This window comes from Coloeus monedula (assembly GCF_965178545.1).
Source record: "Coloeus monedula genome assembly, chromosome: 2".
In the NCBI taxonomy this organism is placed as follows: Eukaryota; Metazoa; Chordata; class Aves; order Passeriformes; family Corvidae; genus Coloeus; species Coloeus monedula.
In genome coordinates, this window is record NC_138782.1 from 23,755,872 (window position 1) to 23,782,232 (window position 26,361).

Below are 26,361 nucleotides of genomic sequence, written 5' to 3' on the forward strand. Positions count from 1 at the left end.
AGGCATCTGCTAATGGCCATAAAGTAATCTGTAGGAATAAGGACTTCCTATTTTCACTTCCTGTCATTTCTAATGGTGAGAAATAAAGTCTGTGTAATATTAAAGTTCCCTTTGAAATATATTTTCCTTATTATTAATGATACCTTTTTTTAGTTACTTGAAATAGATTATCCCCCCACCCCTCAGTTTTAGCACATTTGTGCTAAGCAATAGCTTTTCTGAGCTAGATATTCAATTTCAAATATCTGCATTTTAACCTGTCTTTTGAAATTCAAAAAGTGAAAATATAAATTGCCTAGATCCAGACTTTGTTGTAAAGATAGAAAGTTTTTAGAGTTCTGGAATTTGAATCTGAGTTGTCTTTAATGTCTTAATACTAATTCATCCTCATGGCAGTATTGAAGACTACTCTGGTAGTACATTAACATGACTAACCTGTGTTGCATTTTCTTGGCTTCCTTTTCATTGTTGTCTTTTTGGGCAATGTACCTCTGTTCCTCAGGCACAAACTTTTATCCACTGAAAATGATAATGCAGGTCTTTATTTGTTAATCTATTTTATTCCATTTCTTTAACTGTTACTATCTTCATAAAAAAAGTAATATGCTTTTTCTTTCTCCATAAAGTTGCCAGGTCATTTAAGCCATCCTTGCTCCAAGTGTCTTTTAAGGACAGAAAAGGATGTGAGCTATCTGCAGTGGCAAAGACATATCTGTCTTTGCACAATAGCACAAAAGAAGCAAAAGTTGTGATACACAGAGATTGTGAGGCTTTAAAATTCTCCTGCTCTGAGGAATATGTGAGCTGATTTATTTTGTGGTGCTTTCCAGATACAACAGGAACTCCATATTCTTTAATGCATTTCAGGTTATGAAGCCGGAAAATTTTCTTGGGAATTAAAGAATTAGAAATACTGGGTGTTTGCAGCAGTCTGAGCAGATCTGTAATGGTTATGGGCATCTGTACACCTTTGAAATGCTTTACCTCTGTATTGTTTACTATAATGAACTGGTCAATGAACATTGCAAATTGTTTATCTATTTATATATATATCTTGACAGATTACTGTTTATGAAATCCATTTAGCAAGTGAGGTTTTCCCATAAGGATGAAAAATGAAGATTTTAAACAGATTGCTGGAGAGGCTCTAACTGCACCTAGAGAGTCAATGTAATAAAGGTTTCTCTATATTAATATTACAAAAACCATTTATCCTCAGAAAATCAATATCACAATTCATCTTGGCATGACATTTCTCTTTCCACGTTTTAAAAGTCTGTTTTCCTTGATTATATACAATTCTGTTTTAATAAAACTCAATTATATTTGACTCTGAGTACCTTGAAAAAGTAGCATTTAGCAAGAATGCTGAAAATATTTCTCACATGATTAAAAGTTACTTATCTTTTTAAAGAATTGGATATTTTTTTGAAAATCCTTAATTGACTGAATCCTTAATCCTGACTGAAAAGCATGAACTATGCCTAACAACAAATCTAGTTCTAGTTTTCTGCAGGGTAAAAAAAAAAGATGCACGTGATTACACAAAAATAATATGTAATCCCATGGAGCAGAATATGATGAAATATATGCTGTTATTTGCAGGATCAGGAGCCTCATTCAGTATAGGTGAACTTTTCCTAGAAGAAAAATGCAACAAGTAGAAAGGAACAGCCCCACCCTGCCAGTCTGAGAACTATCACTGTGACTGTATGGGTATTGAGTTTGATTGTCATGTGTGTATGATGATCAAAACTAGAATAATCAGGAGACTCTTATTCATAAGAGGTGCAATAATATACAGAACAGTAAGAGAAGCTTGTCTTTCTCTGTTTATCTATCGAGAAACTTTTGTTAACACCCCCCACACTAAATAATCATCATGTAATGAAATTATGAAATAATAATAAAATATTGTCTTACTGAGCAAGTAATTGTTATTATTTTTTTTTCCTTTGGTAACGAAACAGGGTTTTTAGTCATGATGTTAAAGGACTCTAAACAAAACCTCTATTTAAAGGGGGATTTGGATGCACTGTCTATAGATGAAAAGACTTTTGAAAAAATTGCCCTTTTTTCTTGACTGTAAAAGAGAGCAAACTACAGTATAGTGGTTTCCAAGAGAGAATGTATTTTATTTATTCTCAAAAGGATATTAGTCCATAAAACAAATTTGCAGCTTATTTTGCAGCTTTAGCTTTTATCAGCCTTTTTAAGGGTGTTGAATGATTCCCCGGGAGATCACACAGCACAAGCTGCTGTGGAGTAAAGGAGCTCTAATACAGAGAGCTCTGTGATAGGCAGAAAATGTATGTGAAGGGTTTTCTTAAGCTTGTTTAAAAATCTGACACATTTAATGCCTATTTCACTGATTATTGACCTGAATTTTAGTGTCCTAATGTGAAAACAGTTTCCACCTTCCCTTCCTCTCTCTCTTGCCTTAAAAAGCTAACACCTAAAACATAATTGAACTCACTTTTATTTCTGCTTTCATATAGATAGAGAGAGGTATAGACCCTGGTATGATGGTGGTGACTGGGAAAATGGCAAAGTAACTTGTGTAAAGGCACCACCACATATTTCCTTGGATCTGGTGAAACTGGCCAAGGAAAGATCAGCCAAATGTAAATTGATTCCTGTGTGGTCTTAGGCTTAGCACACTAAAGGGGACATAGCATGACTGTCTTGGACTTCTTTGGTTTCTTTTTGCTGCTTCATCACCTTGGGACCTGGCATCTGGAGTAATTTAAAGTTCCCTTGAGGCTGATGTTGCTTATGCTTGAGAATTGGAGTTTCCCAGCTCAGAGCAAGGGGAGGAAGCATAGACTTCCCAATATGTTTTAGCTGCGATGTACCTTCCCACATTTCTCCCAGATGATGTTTTTTCAGAACTCTTTTAGTCTGCAGCAATTAAAATATAGTGAAATTAGAATCTAAAGTATGAAGTTTTCTTTGCCATAGTTGACTTTGTTATGAATAATAATGTCAGTCTATATTGCAAGGGGTAGCATAACAGTATTTGTAGTAATTTGCCTAATTTCTGACATGTTCTGACTCTTTGAATATTTGCACAACCTGACATTGGTATCTGTGCTGTAAATGAGTGTCAGTGGGGAAATAGTGTATCAAGTGAAGACCAGGTTGATCACAAGAGGTTTCACATGCAAAAGCCAAAGCATAAATTAATCCTGAAAGTATTCTACTGCTGCCAGAGAGATTTGCAGAATTGAAGTGTGGCATTTGTGTGATACCAGTGCTTTTAAATTTTTTGTTCTTTTTAATTTAAAAATAATTTACGTGCACATTTAATTAATTATTTGCTGTAGTTATTTCAAATTTTGTCCTTCAGGCTGCAAAGAAATCATGTTTCCTGTTATAATATTATTGTTTCTGCTGGGTTTTTTCCTGTCACTGTTTTCATCTGAGGTTTTCTTCTCTCCATTTTGGTCACCATTCGTTCTCCTTTATTTACAGCATGTTATTTTTTTCAACATTAAGTTGCCTTTGTGGACAAGAAATTATTAATTGATTTATTTTTTCCAACTAAAGCCTAGTTTCCCCTGAGTAGAAGATTGCATATTTTTGCAGAAAGCTCTGCTTCTGGTCGCATATGTATCACTGAATTCTGCAGCTCTCAAGAACGGTTGCGTGAGTAAGGATGCAGGACTGAGTGCATAATGTGTTTATTACCAAACATTAGTATCCAGTTTGTGTATGGATCAATATATATAAAAGCTCTTTAATTCTAAGCCATTTTTATATAAATTAGAATATTATTCTGGCAGCAAAATATTTATTTTTATAGTGGGTGCCTTTTTTGTAAGTTTATTTTAATCAGACTAATAGATTTTCTGCTCTGTTTCAGACTACTGAACTGTTTATGATGTTTTAATTATGTTGCCCAAGAATCTTTTAAACAAAACCCTACTGTGCTTAACTGAAATGTTGATGTGTGTTGATCACTTCCTTGATTTGTTTTTGTTTATAGATGTCAGCACTGTAATTGTCATCCTGCAGGAGCCATTAGTAGGACTTGTCATCTTGTTACTGGACAGTGTGTTTGTAAACAATTTGTAACTGGCTTGAAATGTGACAACTGTGTTCCCGATGCCAGTAATTTGGATGTCCACAACCTCTTTGGCTGCAGTAAAAGTAAGTGGATGTTAGGTCTTAAAAGCATGTCTTTCAAATTAAAGTTCTTAATTGATTTAGTGAGTTGAATTAGGTCTGCAGTACTAAAACTGGGGTTTGTTCCCTCCTCACCTCCAAATATAGGGCAACTGAAGTTGGGGTGATTTTCACTGTATCTTAGGACTGTTTTTTAGAGAGATGTACAGAATCCTTTGTGTCATACACACCTTAGGCTTGCAGTCTAACCCGGGGAGAAGTGACAACTCATAATTCCCTTGCACATGTTCTTTGTAGTGACCAATCCAGAGTTCCTCCTTTAGTCACATAAATGCAACAGCATTTGTACAAGTTACAGCTTAGCCCCCTTTCCTGCCACAGACAGGATGCAGGACACATGCCTTCAGAAGGTCTGTTGAAAACCTGCTCTTGGTGACTAATTCCAAATCTTCTCCCCAGTGCGACGTAGCTTTGCCTTTCTTCTCCAGGGGCGCTTTTCCAGTCAGTTTGGGAAAATATGTGATGTGATGTAACACAGTATCATAAATTGGTGTGTGTGAGGTGGGGCCAATGCTATGTTGAGGGTCAATTCATGAATTGTAATGAAACAAGTTGCGATGGAACATCTGGATATGAGGATCCCCAGCACCCAGTCTCCAAGGTGGCAGGGCTTTTAAAGAGGTAAAGCCAAAACTATAAGTTGTAAGGAAACTGAGTACTTAAGATGTCTTTGGGTCAATGTTCAGACATGGGTTCTGAGGACATCATGCTGCGCAATGCCAAACCATGTGGGGAGGGCCTCAGCTCACTCTGGAAGAGCTGGGTTACATTTTGGTGGCACACCTTACTGCCATACACAGTTAACAGCCCAGTCTTGGAAGTCCTGTAAGCAGTGAGTGAGGAATGCTGCAGATGCTAATTGGACATTCTGTCAGCAGGCCTAATTAATAATGGCCACACTGGTCATACTGTGACAGCTCAGGTAGCCATGTGCAACAACAGGGTCAGGTATTCCCAAGTTATCTCTGGAATATGTTTCTGGATCCTCCTTCAGCAAAACATTGCTTTGCGTGTTCTGCATGGGTATTTATATGATATTCATAACTGTGATATGTGAAAACTATAGATTTGCAAGCAGAGATGTAAATGCATAAAGTATTTGGAGGTAGAGACAGCTCTCACTTTTGATATCAGTTTGTATTTCATTGTAAATCAGTTTAAATTTCAAATAATATGCATTGTAGAATGCATAGCATTATAAATGGATGTCATAAAGAGACTGTTTTGTTTCCAAAGATGACTTTTTTTAGCTTTCTTCAAAGTTTGGAAGTGTTTAAATAGTTTTGCTTTGTTTGTCCCTGTACTCTTCTGTAGAAGGCACAGTATCTATTGTTTGGACAGTTGATTAGCTCGTTGTTTCTTTAAAAAATGTAAGATGTTTCAACTGAATGTGTAATAATAATAATACATGGCACTTTTATGATGCTGTTCATCTTCAAAGTGCTTTACAAACATAAGCCAACCTACTTATTTGTGTTGGGATACACATTGGATAAAGGTCAATAGCAATTCAACTATAAAATTGATTAATAATAGTATGACATGGAGAAATAATACCATAGATTTTAGTTAGATAAAAGTACATCAGGCAGTATTCCAAATGACAAGCTGAGTCCTCTTCTGGACATAAAGGATATAGCAACTGAAGTCTTTTGGTTATTCATACCAAAATATTTAAACTTGTTGCGTACATACGGAGCTTTGCCTGGCTTGGCATTTGTGGTTATTTTCCTTAGCAATTTTTCTACTTAGTGATATCTTAGATAAAATGTGCAATACAGTACTTTGCTTACGTATTTAAAATTCAAACCAGCAAACATATGGAAGCAATATGCAGTAGTGTGAGACTGCCAGTGGAGAATGAAGGTGATGCTGGTAAACTTCTGTGATTGCTCAGGTCTTGTAAGTATGTGTTACATGGAGAAAATATTTCTTAAATGCCAAAGGGATTTGGGAACCCTTGTTTCCTCTGATTCTCAAACTTTACTCCTGTAGTCACTTTAGCATACATTCACTTCCTAAGTGAGATGAACTCAAAAGCTCCAGATTGGCAGCAGAACAACAACCTATGCTTTTTAAGGGGAGATGATGATTATGTTCTGTTCAATCCAATGAATCCTAGAAATTTTTTGTGCTATTTCTTGGCTGAAATACTTCAGTAGAAGCAGGGCTTTTCATTATCTTACTCAAAATAGCTTCATCTCACTTTCTAGATTTGTATTAAAAACCTTTATATAGTGTGGCCCACTGATTTTAGCATAAGTCTCTACATCTATCACTTGTGTGGCTTGAGGTCTTCATGACATTTTCCCTCTGCAACTTCAGTCTTTGCTTCTTGTCTCCTGTTAGCTTGGCTGAACAGATTTTAGTAATTAACTTTTGGTGATATTAATAAAATATCCACATAATGGAGAAGATTATAGTTTATAAAAAGAAGAAAAAAATTCCATGTTTCTAGTCTTGATGTTCTCCTATAATATTTAATGTAGGGGAGGAAAGGTAATTGGGTGGTTCTGAATCCAGCTCCTGGTAGCTTACTCCATGTGCTGATTTCTATACTACCCTGGGCTATTCTCATTCCTTGACCAAATGTTTTCCTCTAGATCCACACTCCCTTGATGAAGAGGATGGGGAAATGGCAGAGTCTGCCTTTCATAGCAGTTACTATCTGCCCAAACAGACCTGTCTTGTTCTGTGCTAATGCATGGTGTAAGGAAGGACAGAGGGTAGGGCTGTCCTCAGTGTAACTGGATTGCTGGAGATTCTACAGCAAGCTGTGGACTCATGCTCTGACCTGAATAATAACATAAATACAGAATCATGGAATCATCTAGATTGGAAAGGACCTTTGAGATAATTGAGTCCATCCATAAAAATGTATGTTTATGTCAACATGTGTGTATCTATGTATATGAAGTTTAATTACTGAGTATTAGCTATTATGTTAGGAAGGACCATGATCATGCATTTGGATTACAAAAGAGATATAGGGGGGGACTTTGAATGCTCTTTCTTAAAATGTGAGGTACTTGGCTTTTGAACTTCAAGTTTTTTTTCTCTTTTTTGATACTAGTGCAATTAAGTAGCACATTTTTCAAAGTTAATGGAGGTGGTAGAGTCGTATTTTGGTAAATAAGCATGTCAAGCTGATTTTTTAAAATGTTAGGTACTTTGCACTCATGGGTTTCAATTTCATTGGAAACAAATGGAAGTCAATTACGTAAATAAACTTCAAAATCTTGCCCTTTATGTTTTTGTGAATTTGTTATATTAAGTAAGCTTATTTTAACACTTCAGTAAGATCTGGACTTAGTTGGACTTTGCATTTGTATTCTGCTGGAGGATGTTATGCCTGGTCTATGCTAAAATGGAATGAATTCTCTGAAAAAATAAATCCTACTTGAACTAGAAACTTCAATGTGACCAGATAAATATGTTCTTGTTTTATAGAGGTCTTGAAATACATTGAAAAAAAAAAAAAAGTGTTTGGGAAACACTTGCTTTATTTTGGAGTTGAAAGGAGGATTAAGTTTATTCATCATTTGTTTAAATATATACACTTGTTTCATGGATAAAAAGCTTTGTTGGAGTGCATTTGGATGGATTGATTTAGTCTGTTAGTGTCTTGCCCTGGTGACCATGCATTTAGTCAACGGGTTTTTTTTTGGTGAAGAAAGCTTAGCAGTTTCTTAGCATTTTTCTTGAAATTTATGTGATTATTGATCACCTTCGTTTTTGCATCCTCCTTTTTTTTGTGTATGCTTTAGCTCCTTTTCAGCAACCTCCTCCTACAGGAGAAGTTCTCAATTCTTCTGTTATCAATCTTTCATGGAGTTCCCCTGACTCTCCAAATTCTAACAAACTTATTTACCAGCTGTATAGGGATGAGGAAGAAATTTATGCAACTGAAGACTACCATCCTTATAGTAAGTAAGGTGACATCAAAGATTTTGTATTTGTGTGTGTGTGTATCTATATCTATGTGTGGTGTTTCTTAGCTATTTCTCATTTCTGTTGTTACCGTTCTTTGTGGTTTTGAATACATTTTTCTGTTTTCCTTTAATGAGTTAGTGTTCTGTGTTATAAATTCTGCTTGAAAGAAATTAATACCCTAGTCTAAAATCTGGCAAATGGAATCACCCAAAATGGCTGATAATTATTTTACTTTTTAATCTGAAAAACTTTAAAATTGAGTTACCAAAAGTATTTATTGAAAATATACACAGATGCCAAAACCCTAAGAGTCAAAGATAAAGAATTAGGGTGAACAGAAGAGACCATAATGTGCTTAAACTTCTTTTTTCATCTTCCTAGTTTTAAACTGTTAACAGATAGGAAAGCTTTTTGTGGCCTCTAACTTTTAGCACCTTCTGTTAAGCTATCAGTGTAGCTCCTGGTTTGTCTTTAGCAGCACCACTTCTCTCATTTTGAGGCTTGCCAAGGGATCCTCAGAAGGCAATCCTAAAGGATTCGACACTCTGTCCAAGCTGGAAAGGCCATTTTGTGCTAATATTGATCCACTTATCAAAGAAAAGGAGAGGTGTTTGGATACTGTTTGTATGTATACATGGCACACAAGTGGGTTTTTTTTAAGAGGACAGGAGTGGTTTAATGCCACTAAGGTTTGACCTCTGTTCTCGGAGCTTCTTTAGTTTGTTGCAGTTTCTTACCAATGCAGCATTAATGCTTTGCAGAAGTTGAGTCTCTCTAATTGTTGGTGTGTACTCTGGAGGGAAGAAAAAAAAAAGCTGTTTTTCAATGGAAGTACAGATCCTTTGGAATGCACCTCCCATTTCTATGTTTTGGTTCATGCTGCAGTGTTACAGTTCATTACTATGTGGCTTATGTTGTGAATTTGGGCACTCTGCAGTACATACAGTGAGGAAAGGTATGTGACCCCATGTAAGCATGGGATTAAGTGACTGAGAAAGAAACATTAAAAAAAATTCAGAGAACAAACAGAGAATATTCCAACTCCTTAATTTTGTTTAAAGGCCTAACTTTAGTAAAAATGCAAATTAATTTAAAAGGAAAAGCTTTGATACTTCGTTGTTATAAATCTGTTTAGCAATCTACTTAAAATGGTGCATTGTTGAGGGTGTTATTTCATGATACTACCTACACACTTTGTAAAGCAAAAATTTCTATATTTAGCTGGATAATGAGACATTAGCATATTTCTATTTAACAAAAAATTATCTTCTTAAAAACCTAGATCTGGTTTCAAAAGACATTTTTGACATTTCCTGGAAATCCCCCTAATTAGTGACATGAAATCAACTGCTGGTGTTTGAATATCAAAAATACATTGTTAATGCTGGCAGAAATTTTCATAATGTTATTTTTTTTCTTAGTATAGTATGAAATTTGTGGTGCTTATGAGCTGAGAGTACAACTGGATCAACATTATCTTATGGCTAAATGAGAGTTTTGTAGAGAGTGAACTTCCCAAGGAAAACTAAGAAAAATCTTCTAAATCAGCATGGTGACGTGGATGATAGTATTGCAGAATGCCCAATTAAAACAGTGTTTTGTTAGCTGCTCTGAAAAACCTAAGCCTCAGATTTCCCAGAGTAGTCTTTGTCTTGAGGATAAAATTAACTACTTGCTCTAAAATGTGAAAAAACATCCAAAGTTACTAACAATTCTAACTCCAAGTTGAGTTGTTCTAATTACTTACAAACGTAACTAAATACAAAATCATAAACTCATTAAGGATGGAAAAGACCTCTAAGATCATTGAGTCAAATTATTAACCCAGCACTGTCGTGGCACCACTAAGCCATGTCCCCTAGTGCTACATCCATCCTTTTTGAACACTTCCAGACATCTTGATTCCACTACTGACAGGCAGCTTATTCCAAAGCCTGACCACCCTTTCCATGAAGAAATTTTTCCTAATATCTAATCGCCTAATACCCAATATCCAACCTCCTCTAGCGCAATTTGAGGTCATTTCTTTTCATCCTGTTACTTGAGAGAAGACTCTGACCCTCACATGGCTACATCCTCCTTCCAGGTGGTTGTACAGAGTGATAAGGTCTCTCCTGAGCCCCTTTTCTCCACAGTAACCCCAACTCCCTTAGCAGCTCCTCACAGGACTTGTGCTCCAGACTCTTCCTCAGCTCCATTGCCCTTCTCTGGACTTGCTCCAGCACCTCAGTGTTTTTCTTGTAGTGAGGAGCTCAGAACTGGACACAGGATTTGAGGTGGGGCCTCACCAGTGCCAAGTGCAGAGGGAGATGCTGCCGCATCTTCTGCTTGCTCACTACTAACTCACAAGAAGTCTCAGTAGCAACTATTCAGCTGGCAGAGTTGTTCCCTGTGTGGATTTACAGAGAGGATGTAGAAATAGCTTCATCCTCTTCATTTGCTTTGAAAAAGTTTGAGTATCTGTGCTCTGACATATATTACTCAATGTTTTCTATTTCTTAAGGCAAAATAATGTATGGTGGCATGATTGTACATAAATTCATACTGTGCTGTGCTGAATAAGATGTGTAACTGCTTCTGGGATATGCACAGGAGCTGTTAATGGCCATTGGTACTAAAAAGATGCTAAAAAATCTACTAACTAAGAATAATGGAAAGTAGGGGTGAGGAAGGTAAATACAAGCTTTGTACATGCCTTTTTAATAATTATTTGCACTTTTGTTTCACTTCTTATCTAAGATCAAATGCTTTTCAAATGAGATATTAAGCATTGTTGTAGAAGTGAGGAAGTGAAAGCACACAAAGGTGAAATAATTGGTCTTATGCCATCAAATTAATCAAAAAACAGAGGTCTGAAAATTTGCACAATGGTTTGGGGTTTTTTTCTAAATTATATTCACTCATATTGATGCTGATTTACATTTGAAATAATTATTTTGAAGAAAAAGAGGAATGAGAAGATAATTGTATTAATCTTCATGTTTAAAGCAGGAACTAGGAGAAGATCAGTGGAAAAATAATTTCTCTAATGATGCTAATGTGCAGTGGAAGGTAATAAAGGGTAAAGGGGAGATTTTTTCCTGTGCTGAAAAAAGTTGAGAAGTTACAATGTTTAGAATCTCAAGAAGAGCATGTGAACAGGCCTAAATACGTTTTGGATTAGAGCTGAAGAGACTTTAAGTATAGAAATTGAGATTATTTTTGATATCTTAGACTGATACAGCTTTCTTCTCAACTGTTTGTTTCAGGTGTTCAGACCTTCACCGATACCCTGTTAGCTCCATATACCTTTTATTCCTATTATATCCAAGCCAGCAACGTTCATGGTTTTACAAGAAGTGACTCAGTGACATACAGAACAAAATCTGGGACACCTACAGGAAGCTTGGATTTAAATCCTGTCTTTCCTGTTAGTCACCACTCTGTTTTACTTTACTGGACAAGCATCTCCAATGACTCTGGGCCCATAGAGAAATACATTTTGACATGTACTAGCTCAGTTGATCATCAGCCTTGTGGTCGGTATGAAGGCTTAAAGACTTCAGCAATTATTTGGAATCTCATTCCATTTACCAAGTATGTTTTTTCTGTGCAAGCTTGTACTAGTGGAGGCTGCTTAAAGAGCCAGCCAGTAACCGTAGTTACTGCACAAGCTCCTCCGGAAGGGCTACACCCACCGACTGTGGAAACCATCAGCTCTACAGAACTGGCTGTGGAATGGTCACCACCTGAGAAGCCAAATGGTAGGATATTGTGCTTACTTTTGTCACTCAAAGTCTTTGCAAGGGAAAAGCAGCATTTCCTCAGATCTCATTAGAATATCCTTATCCATATGCCATACACTGAGAAATGAAGTAAGGCATTTTCTTAATTTGCCTATTTGCCATTAAATGTATCCTCAGAGTCTGTGTTTTATTCTTCTGAGCCCAGGAATCCACTGACTGTTGGGTCCAGGATTTAGCACTCAGTGGCATCTGCTGCAGCAAAAAATCACATTTATAATCAAACATTTACAGTAAAATTAATTTTTTCCTAATTTGCCAGATTGCTTAGTTCAGGCAGATGTGGTGATATTGCTTGACAAAAAATAAATAAGCAGATAACAGTTACGGAAAAAAATCTAAGAATTAACAGAAAAGTCTGTTTTTGAAACCATCCGTCATGTGCAGTAGCCAATTCTATTACCAGTATAACTTTGTTAGGGATTAGGTGATTGCCAAGAGTTGCTGGTCTAACTTGTGTAATAATATTTTAGGTTTTTGAAACTGAGATCACAGCTGTTGTAGGCTACTTCTGTGATACCACAGATTTTATTGGTGAAACTATCTTTTAATATATGAGCAGTGGAGTTTATGAACTTGCACGTACATGCACAAGTATTTGTGCATGGGAAAACAAACATTTTGATCTGTTCACAAAATGGGCATCTGCCTATGGGGAGCTCAACTTTCACTTGGAGCATCTCATTTTCCAGCTATTTCCAGATTAGACAGGAAGAATGCCCACACAAGAATAACAATAACAAATAACAATAATAATAAATATATATTTAGAGGGGCAGTTTCTATAGTGCAGGTCATGATATTTACTGTTAGCATCTCACCCTGTGTCATACACTCCTCATAGTCCATAGCCATGATGTGCATCTAATGGCCAGCACAGGCAGATTTAAGCAATATTCTCATATATGTTTTGATATCTGGTCAGATTTCCTGGTCTCTCCAAAGACAAAGAGAAAAAGCTGTTTCTCCCCAGCAACCTCTCCAATTTAGTGCATGAATAAAGACCCAAATATATACGTTTTATGGCAATTATCTCCTGGCTTTGCAAGAAATCTCTGGTGAGATTTCTTATGATCTTATAGTTAAACTACTTTCACAATCCAACCTAGATCATTTATTGCTTCATACCACAACACTGATTGTTTTGGGGTTTTTTTCCCCAAAGTGGCGAGGCCTTTCTGTGTATATAGTAAGTTTGCACTGATGTGAAACTGACACACACATGTATCTCCTATCCAGTAATATGTTCTAAAATGCTGGCATTAAAATGTCACTCAAAAGTTCCCTTCTGTTTGTCTTAAAAGGGGGAAAAAAAAGAAAGAAAAAAAGAAGAAAAGAACCATTGGTATTTTAGTAGAACTCCAGACATCTTTTAAATTCACTAATTTTTCTGGCCTTTTTGTCTAGGTATAATTATAAGATATGAACTTTACATGAGAAAAAAATTAAAATCAGCTGGGAACTTCCTTCCTCCTGAAGTTCGTATTTTCCAAAGCAGTGGATGGCTCAGTCCTCAGCCAATTGTGGAATCTCAGAATGAAAATGCCTTGGCTCCACCACAGACCAGTACCACAGTCATTGATCTGGAACCATTCACAGAGTATGAGTTTTATGTGCTAGCAGTAAATATGGCAGGTAGTATATCTTCAGATTGGAAATCAGGACAAACAGGAGAGGCTGGTAAGCACTGGTTTGAATTTATTTGATAGAAGTGAAAGGAAAAATAGATTAGCATGTATTCTTAATTTTTTTTCAATAAAATGTGTCTAATGATGGTTAACTAAGGATAAATTAACATTTTTAACTAATTAAAGATTGGTCAGATTATCTCAGAATTTAGCATGTAAAGCAAAAGCATTTTTTTCACCATAAAATCAGGTTCTTGAGGAAAATAATCCATGTCAATTAACCCTAAATTTAAACTACAAGATTGCAAATATATACTAAGCAGTGTTTTAAATTCAAGAACTTGAGAGGGTTACATTTTCAGGAGTATAGTGCTTGAAACTTCTGCTGAGACCCCATTAGTGAGAGATGCCTCCTCTGCCCGAATGAAGGTACAAATCAGTCCATATGCCGAAGTTAGTAACATATTTTATTTAGTGATAAATGTGAGGGGAAGAGATAGAAAAGAATAGAAAAGAAAGGGGTGAGAGAGAGAGGGATCAAGCAGAAGATAGTTGCCACCCATGGATTCAGCAGTGTCCTGTTGGTCCTTCTTCACCCTGAGCTTCTCAGTGGGGATTCTGTGGTCATTCAAAATTTTTCACTATTTATACATTTTAGCAAATAAAAGAACTAATGCTCATTGGCTATGCAGTTCTCTTATTCTTTTGGTTAAATGATTCCCTTGCTTCTAATGCTGATTAGTCCACATGCTCAGTCTTTTGATTTTTTTGAGTTGGTCTGTTTCTTGGGTTGATGGGCTGTGAGTCAGTGGTCAGGATCTCCCCTGGTGGAATTTCCTTTTACCCAGTCAGAGCTGATTTCACAGCACAGAGCAGTTGCCAAGTTGGCTTTCTTTGTGGCCCATAAATTTTGCTTTCTTTGTGTCCATTATCGGTGATACATTCTTCTCCCGAAGGTTTGTTAACCTCCAGCTAAGTCTGAGATGACAGCTGGACAATAGTACCGTCTTTATCTTATCTCAAGTTCTTGCTATGGTGTCTTATCTTACAGTCCAGGTTACAGGTATTCAGAGAGGCATATTCAGGGGAGCTTCAGAGGTTGTTGGTGTTTGCAAATGCCGTCTGTCCCATGGCTTGGGATGATCTTTGTTTGACTGGTGATATGTGTATGAGCAGTTCCTTCTTTACACAGTTTACCAAAGGGGGAATTTTTGTCTGGATGTGTTTAACCAGGGTGAGCAAAGCAGATCTCGCATGCACTGGGCCTGGAGTTAATGTCATGCTGTCTCTCCCTTCTGTGCCTATCTCATGGCAAAGTCCTTGTGGCCTTAACAGTGTTTGAGACAGGCAGCTGTGCTCTTTAACTCCTTACAACTCTTCATGTGCATTTATAGAGGCCAAGTGTCACAATATGGCCCCTTTTTCTCAAAAGTGTAACCAGTTCGCAACCTCTCTTATTGTGACCCTTCTGTTCAGATTTTCAAAAGGGCTTTGCCACTTGACATATTATTTGAAATATCAGCAATTTATTTCAGTGCTTTCAGTAGAAATCTATGGTTTTCAGACTGATAGAGCCCATGATTGGCAATTAAACATCTCTGTTACATTACTTATGCTTTTGTTTGGTGTTAGATTGAAAATCATGTCCTCAGTCATTTGCTCCAGCAAAGCAGCAGGCTAACTGATTCCTCCTTCAAAATGAGTCTTTGTGCTTATCTGTTCCTAAATACTTTTTGTTACAAATGTGTTAAATTGTATTTGGGAAGCAGTCCATTAGTGCGGTTGTTTGTATGTGGCAGAAGTGCTATGAGTTGGTATCGTATTATTACAGAGGAATCAGGTGGGGATTTAACTGCAGTGCAAACAATCCTTTAACAGATTTACTATGGAAGACAGGGGAACTGTTTTGTAAGAAGTGAGAGACATGTTAATTTCAAACTGGCCTAGCAAACAGAATCGCTTTTAAGATGCTGAAGTACTGAACACTTTTTGCTTTTATCAGTTTTTTCCCATGTTGCACGAAGTTTTTCTTCAAGGCTTTTTCATTCATATGTACTTTCCTATCTGCTACAGGGGATAGAACTGTAGTGTTGATTGGTATTTCTTTGAAGGCATAGACAGAGTTTTATTCTGTGTTCATAGCCAGAGTAAAAAACAAGAGAATGATTGAGGTACTTACCAAAATAAAGTGAAAATTCCAGCCAGACTTGAAAATAAGGTTAGAAAGGGAAAAGAAATGATTGTCTGAAATGGTTTTACAAGTACAATGAGGAAGCTTGCATTATACATATCGCTCATTTATTTTATTAATATTATTAAATTAACTTTATTTCAGCCCCAGCGTTCATGCCATCTCCATCAGTATTCCCTCTTTCACCATATTCCCTTAATGTGTCGTGGGCAAAACCTGAAGATAATTTAGCAAGAGGAGAAGTGATGGGGTATAGCATCAGTTTGATGACTGAACAAAGTACCTTGCCACCATTTTCCCAGGTATTATTGTTAGTTACATTAAGTTTTTCCTAACTGGTAATAATAAAATTGATAAAACCTGATGTCCTCTGAGGTGTTGTGATGAATTGTTTCCCCAGTTCGTTGTATATTGTCTGATCTAACTTTTCCAACCACCGGTTTGATGTCATGTTACACACTATTTCTATGTTTTAGGTTGTATTTCTGATCTGACTTGTATTCAGTAGCAGGTGAAATTCAAAATTAGCAGGGATGAGATTGTGCAGCAACATTTAAATTACCTTGATATTTGTATGTTCTGTTTCTGTGTGTTGCTATAGCTGTATTTGCCATAGCTGTTTTGCTAACATGCTAACATAGCATATTTGCTAACATGCTTAAAGCCATGCTGTATTGTAGGAATCTACATTTTTCTTAAGAAGGTACTTGTCTGGATGAATTTTTGAAGTGGGTAAACCTAAAATACCATAAAGAAACAGATTTAAGAAGTCAAAATATGTGACTTTAAAATACTGTTGTAATGTTTGAGTGATTGGGTTTGGCAAACAAATATCATGGCATTAGTAGTAAGCTGAAAGCTTAGGAATGAGCAGAAACGTGATAAATAATCAGAATGTGAGAGTGGATCTTGTTTTTTCGTATTGTATTTGTCATTCAGAGCTGATTTTGTCTTTTGGTGTTACCACAGATGGGCCTCAGTTTATTTGCCTATCAAGTGGGGATACTGCAGTTCCTGGGGCTGTTGTAACAATACATAAATGCCAGTTGCTTCTGGTCACTGGCTTGCAAGATTCTTCATCCAAAAAAACATCTGATAACAAAGTTACCTAAAATGCCACAGTTTATTCAGTTCCCCTCCCACTGATAGCTTATACTGATGTTAAAGTAAAGCAGATGCAAGTGTTTGTAGGTATTAGTTATTCCCCTCCCTCCTAATGCCTGCTAATCATGTCACTTCTTCAGTGGTGGTCAGATTTCACAACTTAATTGTGTCATTTTCGTCATCTCAATTGTAGCTGCACTGTTTATAGTGATAACTGCACCACCACACAGTTTTATGAGGCAATAACTTTGTTTCCTCATTTATCCACTCAGGAACTGGCTTATTACCTCATAAAACAGTGTGATGGGAAGTATTATCACCTAAATCCCAGCTTGTTCAAACTCTCCAAAATAATCCTCTCCCTCAGTTGGTCTATTCAGGCTTTCTCACGTCTGAGTGAAGGAATCTGAAAGTTCAGAGACAAGTTTCTTACTAGTGAACATGTCGTCAAATGACAGGAATGAAAATATTATTAACCAACTGTTGTCTTCCAATCTGTTTGCTTTGCAGGTTTTGCATATAGCCGAGGCTCACGAGCTCTCCTATGTAGCAACAGGATTAAAACCTTACAGGACATACAACTTTACTGTTACTCTCTGCAATCAAATTGGTTGTGTAACCAGTGAGCCAGGCATGGGGCAAACCTTGGCAGCTGGTAAGGAAAAAATCTGTAGCAAAGTACAAAGCTGATGCAGAGTTTACTAATGAATACCATTATGATGGTCCTAGTTTGATGCACAGTGGCAGGGGTAGGTGTTGTATTAATACAAAGTGACTTGCTTAGTTATTATTTGTTTGTTTTTACAGATTAAACCCAAAATGTTTTCAGTGGAGGTTTAAGGTACACTGCTATGGCAGTAGGATTTGTGTACTGCTCTCTCAGTTGCAAGTTATGATACATATAGTTCTTGTTCCTGTTTGTTTAAACGGTGAATGTACATAAATGTGGCTGCATCCACTCATTCATTTAGGATGCTAAGAAGTTGTTAATTTGTTGTTGATTTTCAATATGTGTGTCATGTTTGCATAACAAGAAACATAAAATGCTCCAGCTGTGCCAATGCCTTGCTTAACACATGCCGGAGGAGTTGCATGGCTTTAGGAGTAACGTAAGTAGGTAGTGTATTTGCGTGTCTGAATCAGAAGCAACACACATGCTTTGGATCTGCTTCTTTGAAAATGTTTGTTTATTTAGCCCCTGAGATTTGAGATTTTGCTTTGTAGATCTGTATCTACATATCTATGGAAACAGTGCTAAAGAAACTGCATATATCTTCCTATGCACCTTAATATGTTTTCAGTCTTTGAGTTAATTTCAATAGCATTGTCATGGATTTCAAAGGTACTGCCTACAAATTTAAGGGAAAATACACATCAGTCCAGAACAGAGATGGAGAAAGTCTGTATTTCCTTTGAAAAAAGGACTAGCATAAATTCACTTCTTGGACATCGGGGATTCAAGAGAGTTTTAAGAGAGAAATTGTAGGAATAGCAGCTTTACAAGTCTCTTTATTCGTGGAACGACGTAGTCAATATGGTTCTTTAATACCATAAATAAAATCTCAAAACCATGCTATGTGACATACTGGTGGTCATCTGAAGAGAGCTGACCACTTAACATTGTGTTTTCCTTTTGTATAGGCATTTAAAACACATTTATTAATTTAACAATATTAGCTAAAATGCTTAACAAACAATGTTAAGCAATTAGTGGTGTTTTCATATGGATGTTGTGATGATGATCTTTGCAATTACCTCTCTCATGTAATTTAGTGTCACGTAGGGAAAAAATCTGAAATTTTCTGCTGAAGTGAAATTAAAGGTGTTGGGATTTTACCTCTAGTCTGTCCTCAGTTCTTCATGTCTATTTATTTCATTGCCTTTCCATTTGTTTTCAAGTGGAAGGCTGGCCATATACAGAGCCTCCTACTTGTGTAAGTGTGACTTTATCCCATTCCACACAGCCATGAGAAACAGTGTTCCAGTCTGTTCTGATAACCATGGAAACAAATATTGCCTAAACAGCACACCTTATTACTACAAATGATCCAACTTTGCATTTATACATTTATTAAAAGATTCAGGAACAATAGCTTAGTTATGCTTGACAGCTTGTTTATGGCCATCTCCTCCCTGGTTGTGTTAATACTTAGAGACCTATCACATTAGAGAAGACAGGAGAATACAAAACAGCGTAGCAGGCATGTCCCCATTTATTAGCTGTTTTGCAGTGAAGCCTTTTCCTACTTATTGTTGTAAGCCTTGAAAGGAAAGAATCAGTCCTGTATTGTGTTCCTTTTATGTTTTTAAAGCATGTTATGGCAATGTCTTTCATTTTTCAGTTTGCCAAAATTTAAAACTTGCATTTTGCATGCAATTTTATTTTCCACCATTCACATTTTTTGTTCCTGGAGAAATTAATTTTATCCTATCCATCCAGGTTTATTTTTTTGTTTTGTTTGGTTTTTTTTTTTTTGGTTGGTTGGTCAGCTGGTTGGTTGGGGTTTTATTGTTGATTTTTGTTTGTTTGTTTTTGTGAGTTTTGGTTTTCTTTTTTTTGTGTGTGTGCATGTTTCATTCTGTGAGGTTCTGTAAAACTGTGTTTTCAAAGACAATTTAAAAGAAGCACTACTTATGTGATGACAATCAAAGGGAATTAAAACAAAGTTGGGGAAACCAGTCGCTGGCATTTGTAAAAATAGATAATCAAGTCTTAGTGCATTACTATCCTTTCTTTTTTTTGCCACTGAAAAGTGAAAAATGAAATTAAAATTGCCTTTCTAAGACTGTTGGGGAGTTCTTTTTTATGAAGGAATGTCTCCCTGGCAAAGAGACAGCTTTCCTGGCTGGATGCCAGTCGCCCTCCATGCCCTGGCAAAGGCAGCTTTTTGGCGGAAGTCTTGACTGAAATGTGTTCCAACATGATGGTCCTCTTGCATCGTAACACAATCCAGGAGCTTTGAATTGTGTTTCAAGTTGGGCTAGAGGTTATACTAAATTAGACTAATTCTTCTCCTCTGATCCTCAGGAGGAGGAGGAGAACCATAATGGAAAACCATGTCCACTCCCTCCTATGTATGGACTATATTGGTTTATTACATGGATCGTTTAAATCAATGGGTGTCTTGATGACTGTGATTTTGGCATGTCCAACAGATGTGTATTAGCAAGTGGCTTCTTTCTGAAATTGCCAATGGCTTCTAAAACTTGCCACCGGAAGTCTCAAGTAGTTTTTAAGCTTTGTTCAGATCCAGTAGGTTAATTTGAAGCCTAGTTATAAAAAAGATACACTCTAAAACCTAACTTTTTTCTCTAGCAACTTGCGGGCTTTTTTGGTTTGTGTTTTTTGGTGGGTTTTTTTAATACTTTTTTAAGACAGAAAATGAAAACAAAGGCAGAAAAAAGGGCATGAAATCACTAGAAGTAAAACTGTTGAGGAAGAAAAGTGGTTTTGAGATAAGATTGAAAAGACAAAGGAAAGAGACTACTTCATGCAGGAGCAGAATTTAAGGATAGCACCCAAGGGGACAGAGCATCGGGAAGAGTCTGCTGAACTTTCAAATAGAAGTCTCTTTGACTATGGGTGGTTAAAATCCAGAAGCAAACTTAATGGGTGGATTCTTTCTAACTTGGTTCGATATTGGCATCTGTACTGAGAATATCTCATGAGTGGCTTTGCAGTAGAGTGAAATATAATTCAAATTGGCCATACATCCTTATGTCTGTCAGACTGGCAAAAAAACTCCTCCTTGCCAGTACGTACACCCACGATGTTTGTTAAAGGTAATAAAAGAATGGGAGGAGAGAGAGTGAGAAAACGAAGTAAAATTATTAAGAATGGAGTTATTTTATAAAAGGCTAAGTGGAAGCTGTTACAAAGGCATACGAAGCCAGGAGGGTGAGGTAATAAAAGAACAGTTATGCCTGATGCTCCAAGAATGGTAAAAAGTGTTGGAAGATCAATGTCACGTATAAATGTAGTATTGGGATGAAAGATCAAAAGAAGCATAGGAGGGGAATAGAAGAGAATTACCCATCCCTGTTACTCAAAGAGAAGGTGACTGCAGGGAAGGAGAATCTCAGTTTGGTCTGTTCAAATACAAATACATAAATAGTAGACTTTTAAATATGCAATTAATTAAGACTGGTTTCATACTATTTAATCAGTCTTTTAAATGGTAAATTAAGGTGCAGCAGCTTCCACAATCCTTTTGGTATTTGAAATACTTTTTATGTGCCGCAATATTGTGCTCATGCTACTGAAATCCTTGGCTGATAGATGAGGCAAAAGTTCATTGTTGATACTTTATTTGAAAATTTGGAATCCAATTTGAGCTTTGTTTTTGTCTGTGCTATCTCAAGATCATCAAGTGGATCTGCATGTATGTAACTGAAAGCAATATTGGACAGTAATTCTACATTTTTCATCTCGATATATAGAGCAAAAGTTTACTTTATTCTTCTCTCTGGGTTCTGCCATGTTCAAATTCCTATTTATTTTTGAGGATGGCATTCAGCCTGTTGTTTTTACTAGGTCTTGGCAATTTTTTTTTTTTTTTAATTTCAAAATCACTTTTTGTTGAGTGGTCTTCTCTCATGTAGGTTTCTGAACTGATACCTATAGAACTCCACTAGCTGGTACCAGTGAGAGACATGGTCCTTTGAAAGATTCTTTTTGTGACAAATATGTCTGCATGAAATTATAAAGTACCAGTACAAAACATGCATGTTTTCAAAATTTTTCGGTGAGGCAGAGAAACACCATTTTATTCCCATCATTTTCTGTCATTTCAGCAGGAAATTAGCCATGTGAGTGCTTGGACCAGTACAATTGCTTATGTACTCAAATCATATAGTCAGAGGTTGCCTTAAACAATCTATACAGCTATGTTTCATTAGCTTTTCATTAGCTACTGTGTGACTAAGCTTATTTCTTGTAATTAAGTTCGCCTTTCCTTTGCCCTTATTTTTTTAAAAATTTTTTTTTAAAAGCACTTTTAATTTAAGACACAGCAAAGTGTGGCTTTGTGATTGCTGCCATTTACCCCAGCACACTGTATTCCTGATCTTTTGCTTTTGATGGCAATTACAGGGTTCAGAAGCTAATTTGTAGAAGATATTTTTCCAGCACCAGCTGCATCTGGCTTCTTGGCAGACTTCTCAAGCAGTTGTATTTGGGTCTTTGGAGTTGCCTCTGGGTTTGCTGGGGTAATTCTGGGCTGTCTTACACTCCTTGTTGTTTTCTTTTTTTGATTACCCTTTCAATCTGAGTAATTTGTCCATTTTTTTCCCGTTTTTTCCATTCATGAATAAGGTCTGGTGCGAGCCTTTTTCAAAAGCCTTGTTTGTTTATATCTGTCAGAGATGGCTTTTCTACAAAATGCTATGCCTCAATTTTAAAATCACCAATACCCATTAAACAGGTAGTAAGAAATGTATCGTTTCCTTTGTTACAGAAGAGAAATACTAGGGCCATTTGCTGCTGGCCTGGAAACACAGATTGTTTTGCATGCATGTACATAAGTCTCTTCATTGTGAATAGGACCCAAAGTGATTAAACAAGCACTCTTAATATGTTAATTTATAATTTTAATTACAACAATCTTGTATATATAGTCATTAGTGAATACTAATATAAATATTTTTCTACTTTTTTATTCATAATGCATAAACCAATCATCCAGTTACTTCTCGGCAGTTGCCTGTTTCCGTTTCATAATACAATCTTTGTTCTTAGTTATGAATGCATTTTTTTCATTCCTATCTTGAATAATCCCTCATTAAGCTAGTCACTTTCTGCTCCATGCTAAAAAGGAAAAATTATCATGCAAATGTGGCATGCCATATTAAAAAGCACATTACCAAACACTTTTGTTGCTGTCCTTCAATTAGTTTCCCTTCTTTGAATTTAATTTCATTTGTTGTTAAACTACTGACTTGATGTATGGACTCATGAATTTGAGTCTGCTGCCAAGAATGTAGCAGGAAAAAAATCAAAGCCTCTTCAGAAAGCTACAGAGGCAAAGCTGAAATGAATTTGCTTCACCTTTGACAAGAACACTTGAGCAGCACTGGAATCCTCTGATGATTCAGCTTGGCTAATTATCCAATTATTTATTCCAAGAATAAAGACGCTGTTTTACAATTAGAAAAGTGTAAAGTAATCTGAGAAATTTCGTAATGACAGATGACTTGAGTAACTTCCGAGATAAATAGAATCTGCTCAAACTTGTCTTGCCAAGTGTTCAAGCTGTAGTTAAACTGCTCTTTGAGTTTCAGGAAATCAGTAGGGACTCAAAAGTTATTTGTTTCTTCTCCCCTACCAACCACATATTATATATCAGAAAATAGCTCAAAACAGCTCAGTTTGTTCTTTTTCCTCTCTGTCAAATTTGCAACATTTTAAAGCTATGTTTAAGTTGCATTCCTCTTGATTAAAAGCTTTTGGTTCAAAGCAATACTTTTTAATTGCCTAATAATATAAGTCAGTTCTTAGGAAAGAACTGTGCATTTAGGAGTTCATTTGCAATATAACTGAAAAATTCATTGCATGGCAGTAAAACAATTTACTGTTAATTACAAGGAGAAGAATTTGCTGTACCATGCTCACAGATTGCCATGAATCATGCAGCACTCCTAGAGATTTATAACAGATGTGTAAGTGGGATGAATTAGCAGGGTTTAATAACAGAGACACAAATCATGCAGACTTCAAGGAGCTTTAATTGATATACTAGAATGTGACGGGCATGAATCACTCAGCCATTCAACAGCACTGTAACATATGGTCAGCTCAATATGCTGCATCTTAAATCGGTTGGTGAGTCGTTGGTTGTCCCATATGGTGGAAGCAATATATTTTTCATGATTTTTAAAAAATACAGTGTATTACATACATCTATTTTAAAAGAAATATGATTGCAACACATCCATGTTACTAAATTTTCTTTTGATGTCCATTGTGGGTGGGTTTTTATTCTTTTTTTGGGAAAGAGTCCAAAATGGACTCTAAAGAATCTCTTATAACTCAAAATATAGTCAGAAGACATAGGTATTATTGCTTGACTCATTTACTGTTGGAATGACTGATACCACTGTGAAGTGCAGAAAAAGAGAAGAACATACCTGAAATGCAATGGCAAACTTGGGATCCTCTGGACTAATTACTGGTAGCAAAAATGAAATGGATGCCCCATAGTGAGGCATGTAATTTTACCTGCAAGGTAAACTCCAATATGAAAAGAAAAAGATCTTTTCTGTAACTTTTTGTCCTCGAATTTTCAGGTGTTTTCTCTTTTAATTTGTACATATGCATTTTGGATTCCACTTAACAACAATTAAAAACTGTATACTTTTTGTTGCTGTTACATTCCTGAACCATTCAGTGTCTAATTGAAAGCTTCGGTGGAAGAGTACACAAATACCTACCTACAGTAAGCTGAGCAGGAGTTACTCAAACATATGTAAGCCTGTAAAATTTAGCCACAGTGTAAATATGTTATTCCTGGGACAAGAATCTGGCAGAGTACGGAAAAGCTTTAGCAGTTGTATTAGTAAACCTGACAGACTTGAGAAAGGAGTATTGTATCCTTAGAACCACGGCTGCCAGAATTTAATGTCAACAATTAAAATTTATTTTGATCCTTACCTAGTGTTTATTACTGTTTGTATACACAACAGACCTTACTAATACAGAGATGCACTATTAGATGGAATTACCATCTGTTCGGAGCGAAATGCTGGCATCTGTCTTCGAGCCTAAAACTAAAATGATATTATTTCAAACAAAACAAAATTAACTGCTCTTTACTTACCAACTTCATTTTTGTGTACATGTGTGTGCCTAAACACATGGGAAAGGCTTATTTGTAATGACCTGTGTAGCAACATCTATATTTAGATATATGACTTCAACATAAGCTGTATGGACCATCTGTCTTTATTGGTCTTTTCTGTGCCCTCTGCTACACAATGGCATGCAGCAATCATGGGCTTTTAAATACTGTTTTAGCCTTATAATATATTAAATATGTATTATATAGCAAGACATTAAAACTACATAATTAAAATACACAAAAATGTGACTTTGAATCCACTAAAATGCAGCACGCTCATTATTTTGACAGATGTGTCTTAACAGAACGTGACTAAAAAAAATTAAATAGGTAAAATTACACTCAATTCATCTTTCAGAAAGTAGCTACAGGTACCACAGTGACACCTTTAGGAAAATATATACTGTATCTTTTAGTGTTGAATATTTTTAATTTCAGCATTTAGTACCCTGCTGGGCTAGTGCTACAGATTTATTTCAAGACCTGTCTGTTTTTGTTTGCAGTTGGGTTTTCTGTTTGGGTTTTTTTGTTATTTTTTATTTGTTTTTAAATACTTGTGTGGCCTGTTCTGTACAGTTTGCTGCTGTCTTGATGCACAAGAATTCTCAAGCATCAAGGAGACTGTAGTTTAAATACTAATGCTATAGCAAGGACGCTACTTTCTGAAAGGGTAGTCTTGTGTTCCATATATCACAAAATAATAAATTGTGTCATGCCAGTGTTTAATGCGTGTACACAGTGCATTAACTGTAACTGTAGTACATTTATTTGTGCTAGAGGAGACTTGAAAATGATTAAAAAATCAATACTTCCCTGTCAGAGAAGCAAGTGTTACGATGCATTTAAGTAGTTAATTGCATAAGCCCCATAAAAGCTTCAGGTTTGGGTATCAGAGATGCCATAATTATGGTCTGAGTAACTGCCGTTTATTAATACTAGACTTTAAAGGAAGATGTAGTTATTGTCATGCGTGCTAGTCAGCTGTATGCATGTTAAAAATAATGAATTTTAGCATTTCTGTTCTGCCATCAGTAATCTGAACTGGAGGGCTCAACCTCTTCAGTTTGCATTTAAAATGCTGACGTAGGCTGGTTGCCTCAAAGGTGAGGTTTTGATTGTTAAGCCATGTTTTCTATTTAAACTTGTGCATTAGTACCACAATTCATTAGTGCTGTGCCCTACTTATGCAGGAAAGCTTATGACCTCACACTGCATTACTTCAATTTTGACATTGTAAATTTCTACCATCGCTTGAGATACTAATTAGATTGTGAAGTCATAAATGATACCTAAGCAGGAATTTACAGGACATAGTGCCACTGGCAGTTTCCCAGTTCCCCCACTCCCTGCTTTCTCCAAGAAGAATATATATCAAGTTATGGGGTGTGGGGGACAAAGAAAAAGACAAAAGAAAGAAATAATATACTACTGGCAAATAGGAAAAATGAAAAATATGTTAATGATCTTGGAAATGCGGGAATGTTTAAAAGGATGTTATTAATTCATTTTAAATGAAGCAATCTCTCCTTCTCTAAAGAACTCGTGCTATGTACAATGCTGGGCTGTGAAGTAATATGTTCAGATTTTGAAGGCCCATGTTTTAACTCAGGTTTTATTGTTCTTGAAAGGCCTTTATTGCTCTTTACTGTGTCATTATGGGAACAAGTAATTTTTACAAGTTGTCATTGTATTTCGCTTCC

At 36.2% G+C, this 26,361-nt stretch overlaps 1 protein-coding gene across 1 annotated transcript in view; it reads left to right on the forward strand.

Annotated features, from left to right (window-relative positions):
• The window catches only part of USH2A (usherin), a gene marked incomplete at its 5' end in the record, with an annotated part of 385,998 nt that overhangs the window by 69,501 nt on the left and 290,136 nt on the right, over nt 1-26,361 (forward strand). Inside the window, 6 exons of the mRNA XM_082300920.1 lie at nt 3,989-4,152; nt 7,956-8,114; nt 11,370-11,864; nt 13,311-13,583; nt 15,867-16,024; nt 17,337-17,481. Coding sequence (XP_082157046.1) covers nt 3,989-4,152; nt 7,956-8,114; nt 11,370-11,864; nt 13,311-13,583; nt 15,867-16,024; nt 17,337-17,481 — 1,394 coding nt within the window. The remainder of the gene's footprint in view (nt 1-3,988; nt 4,153-7,955; nt 8,115-11,369; nt 11,865-13,310; nt 13,584-15,866; nt 16,025-17,336; nt 17,482-26,361) is intronic.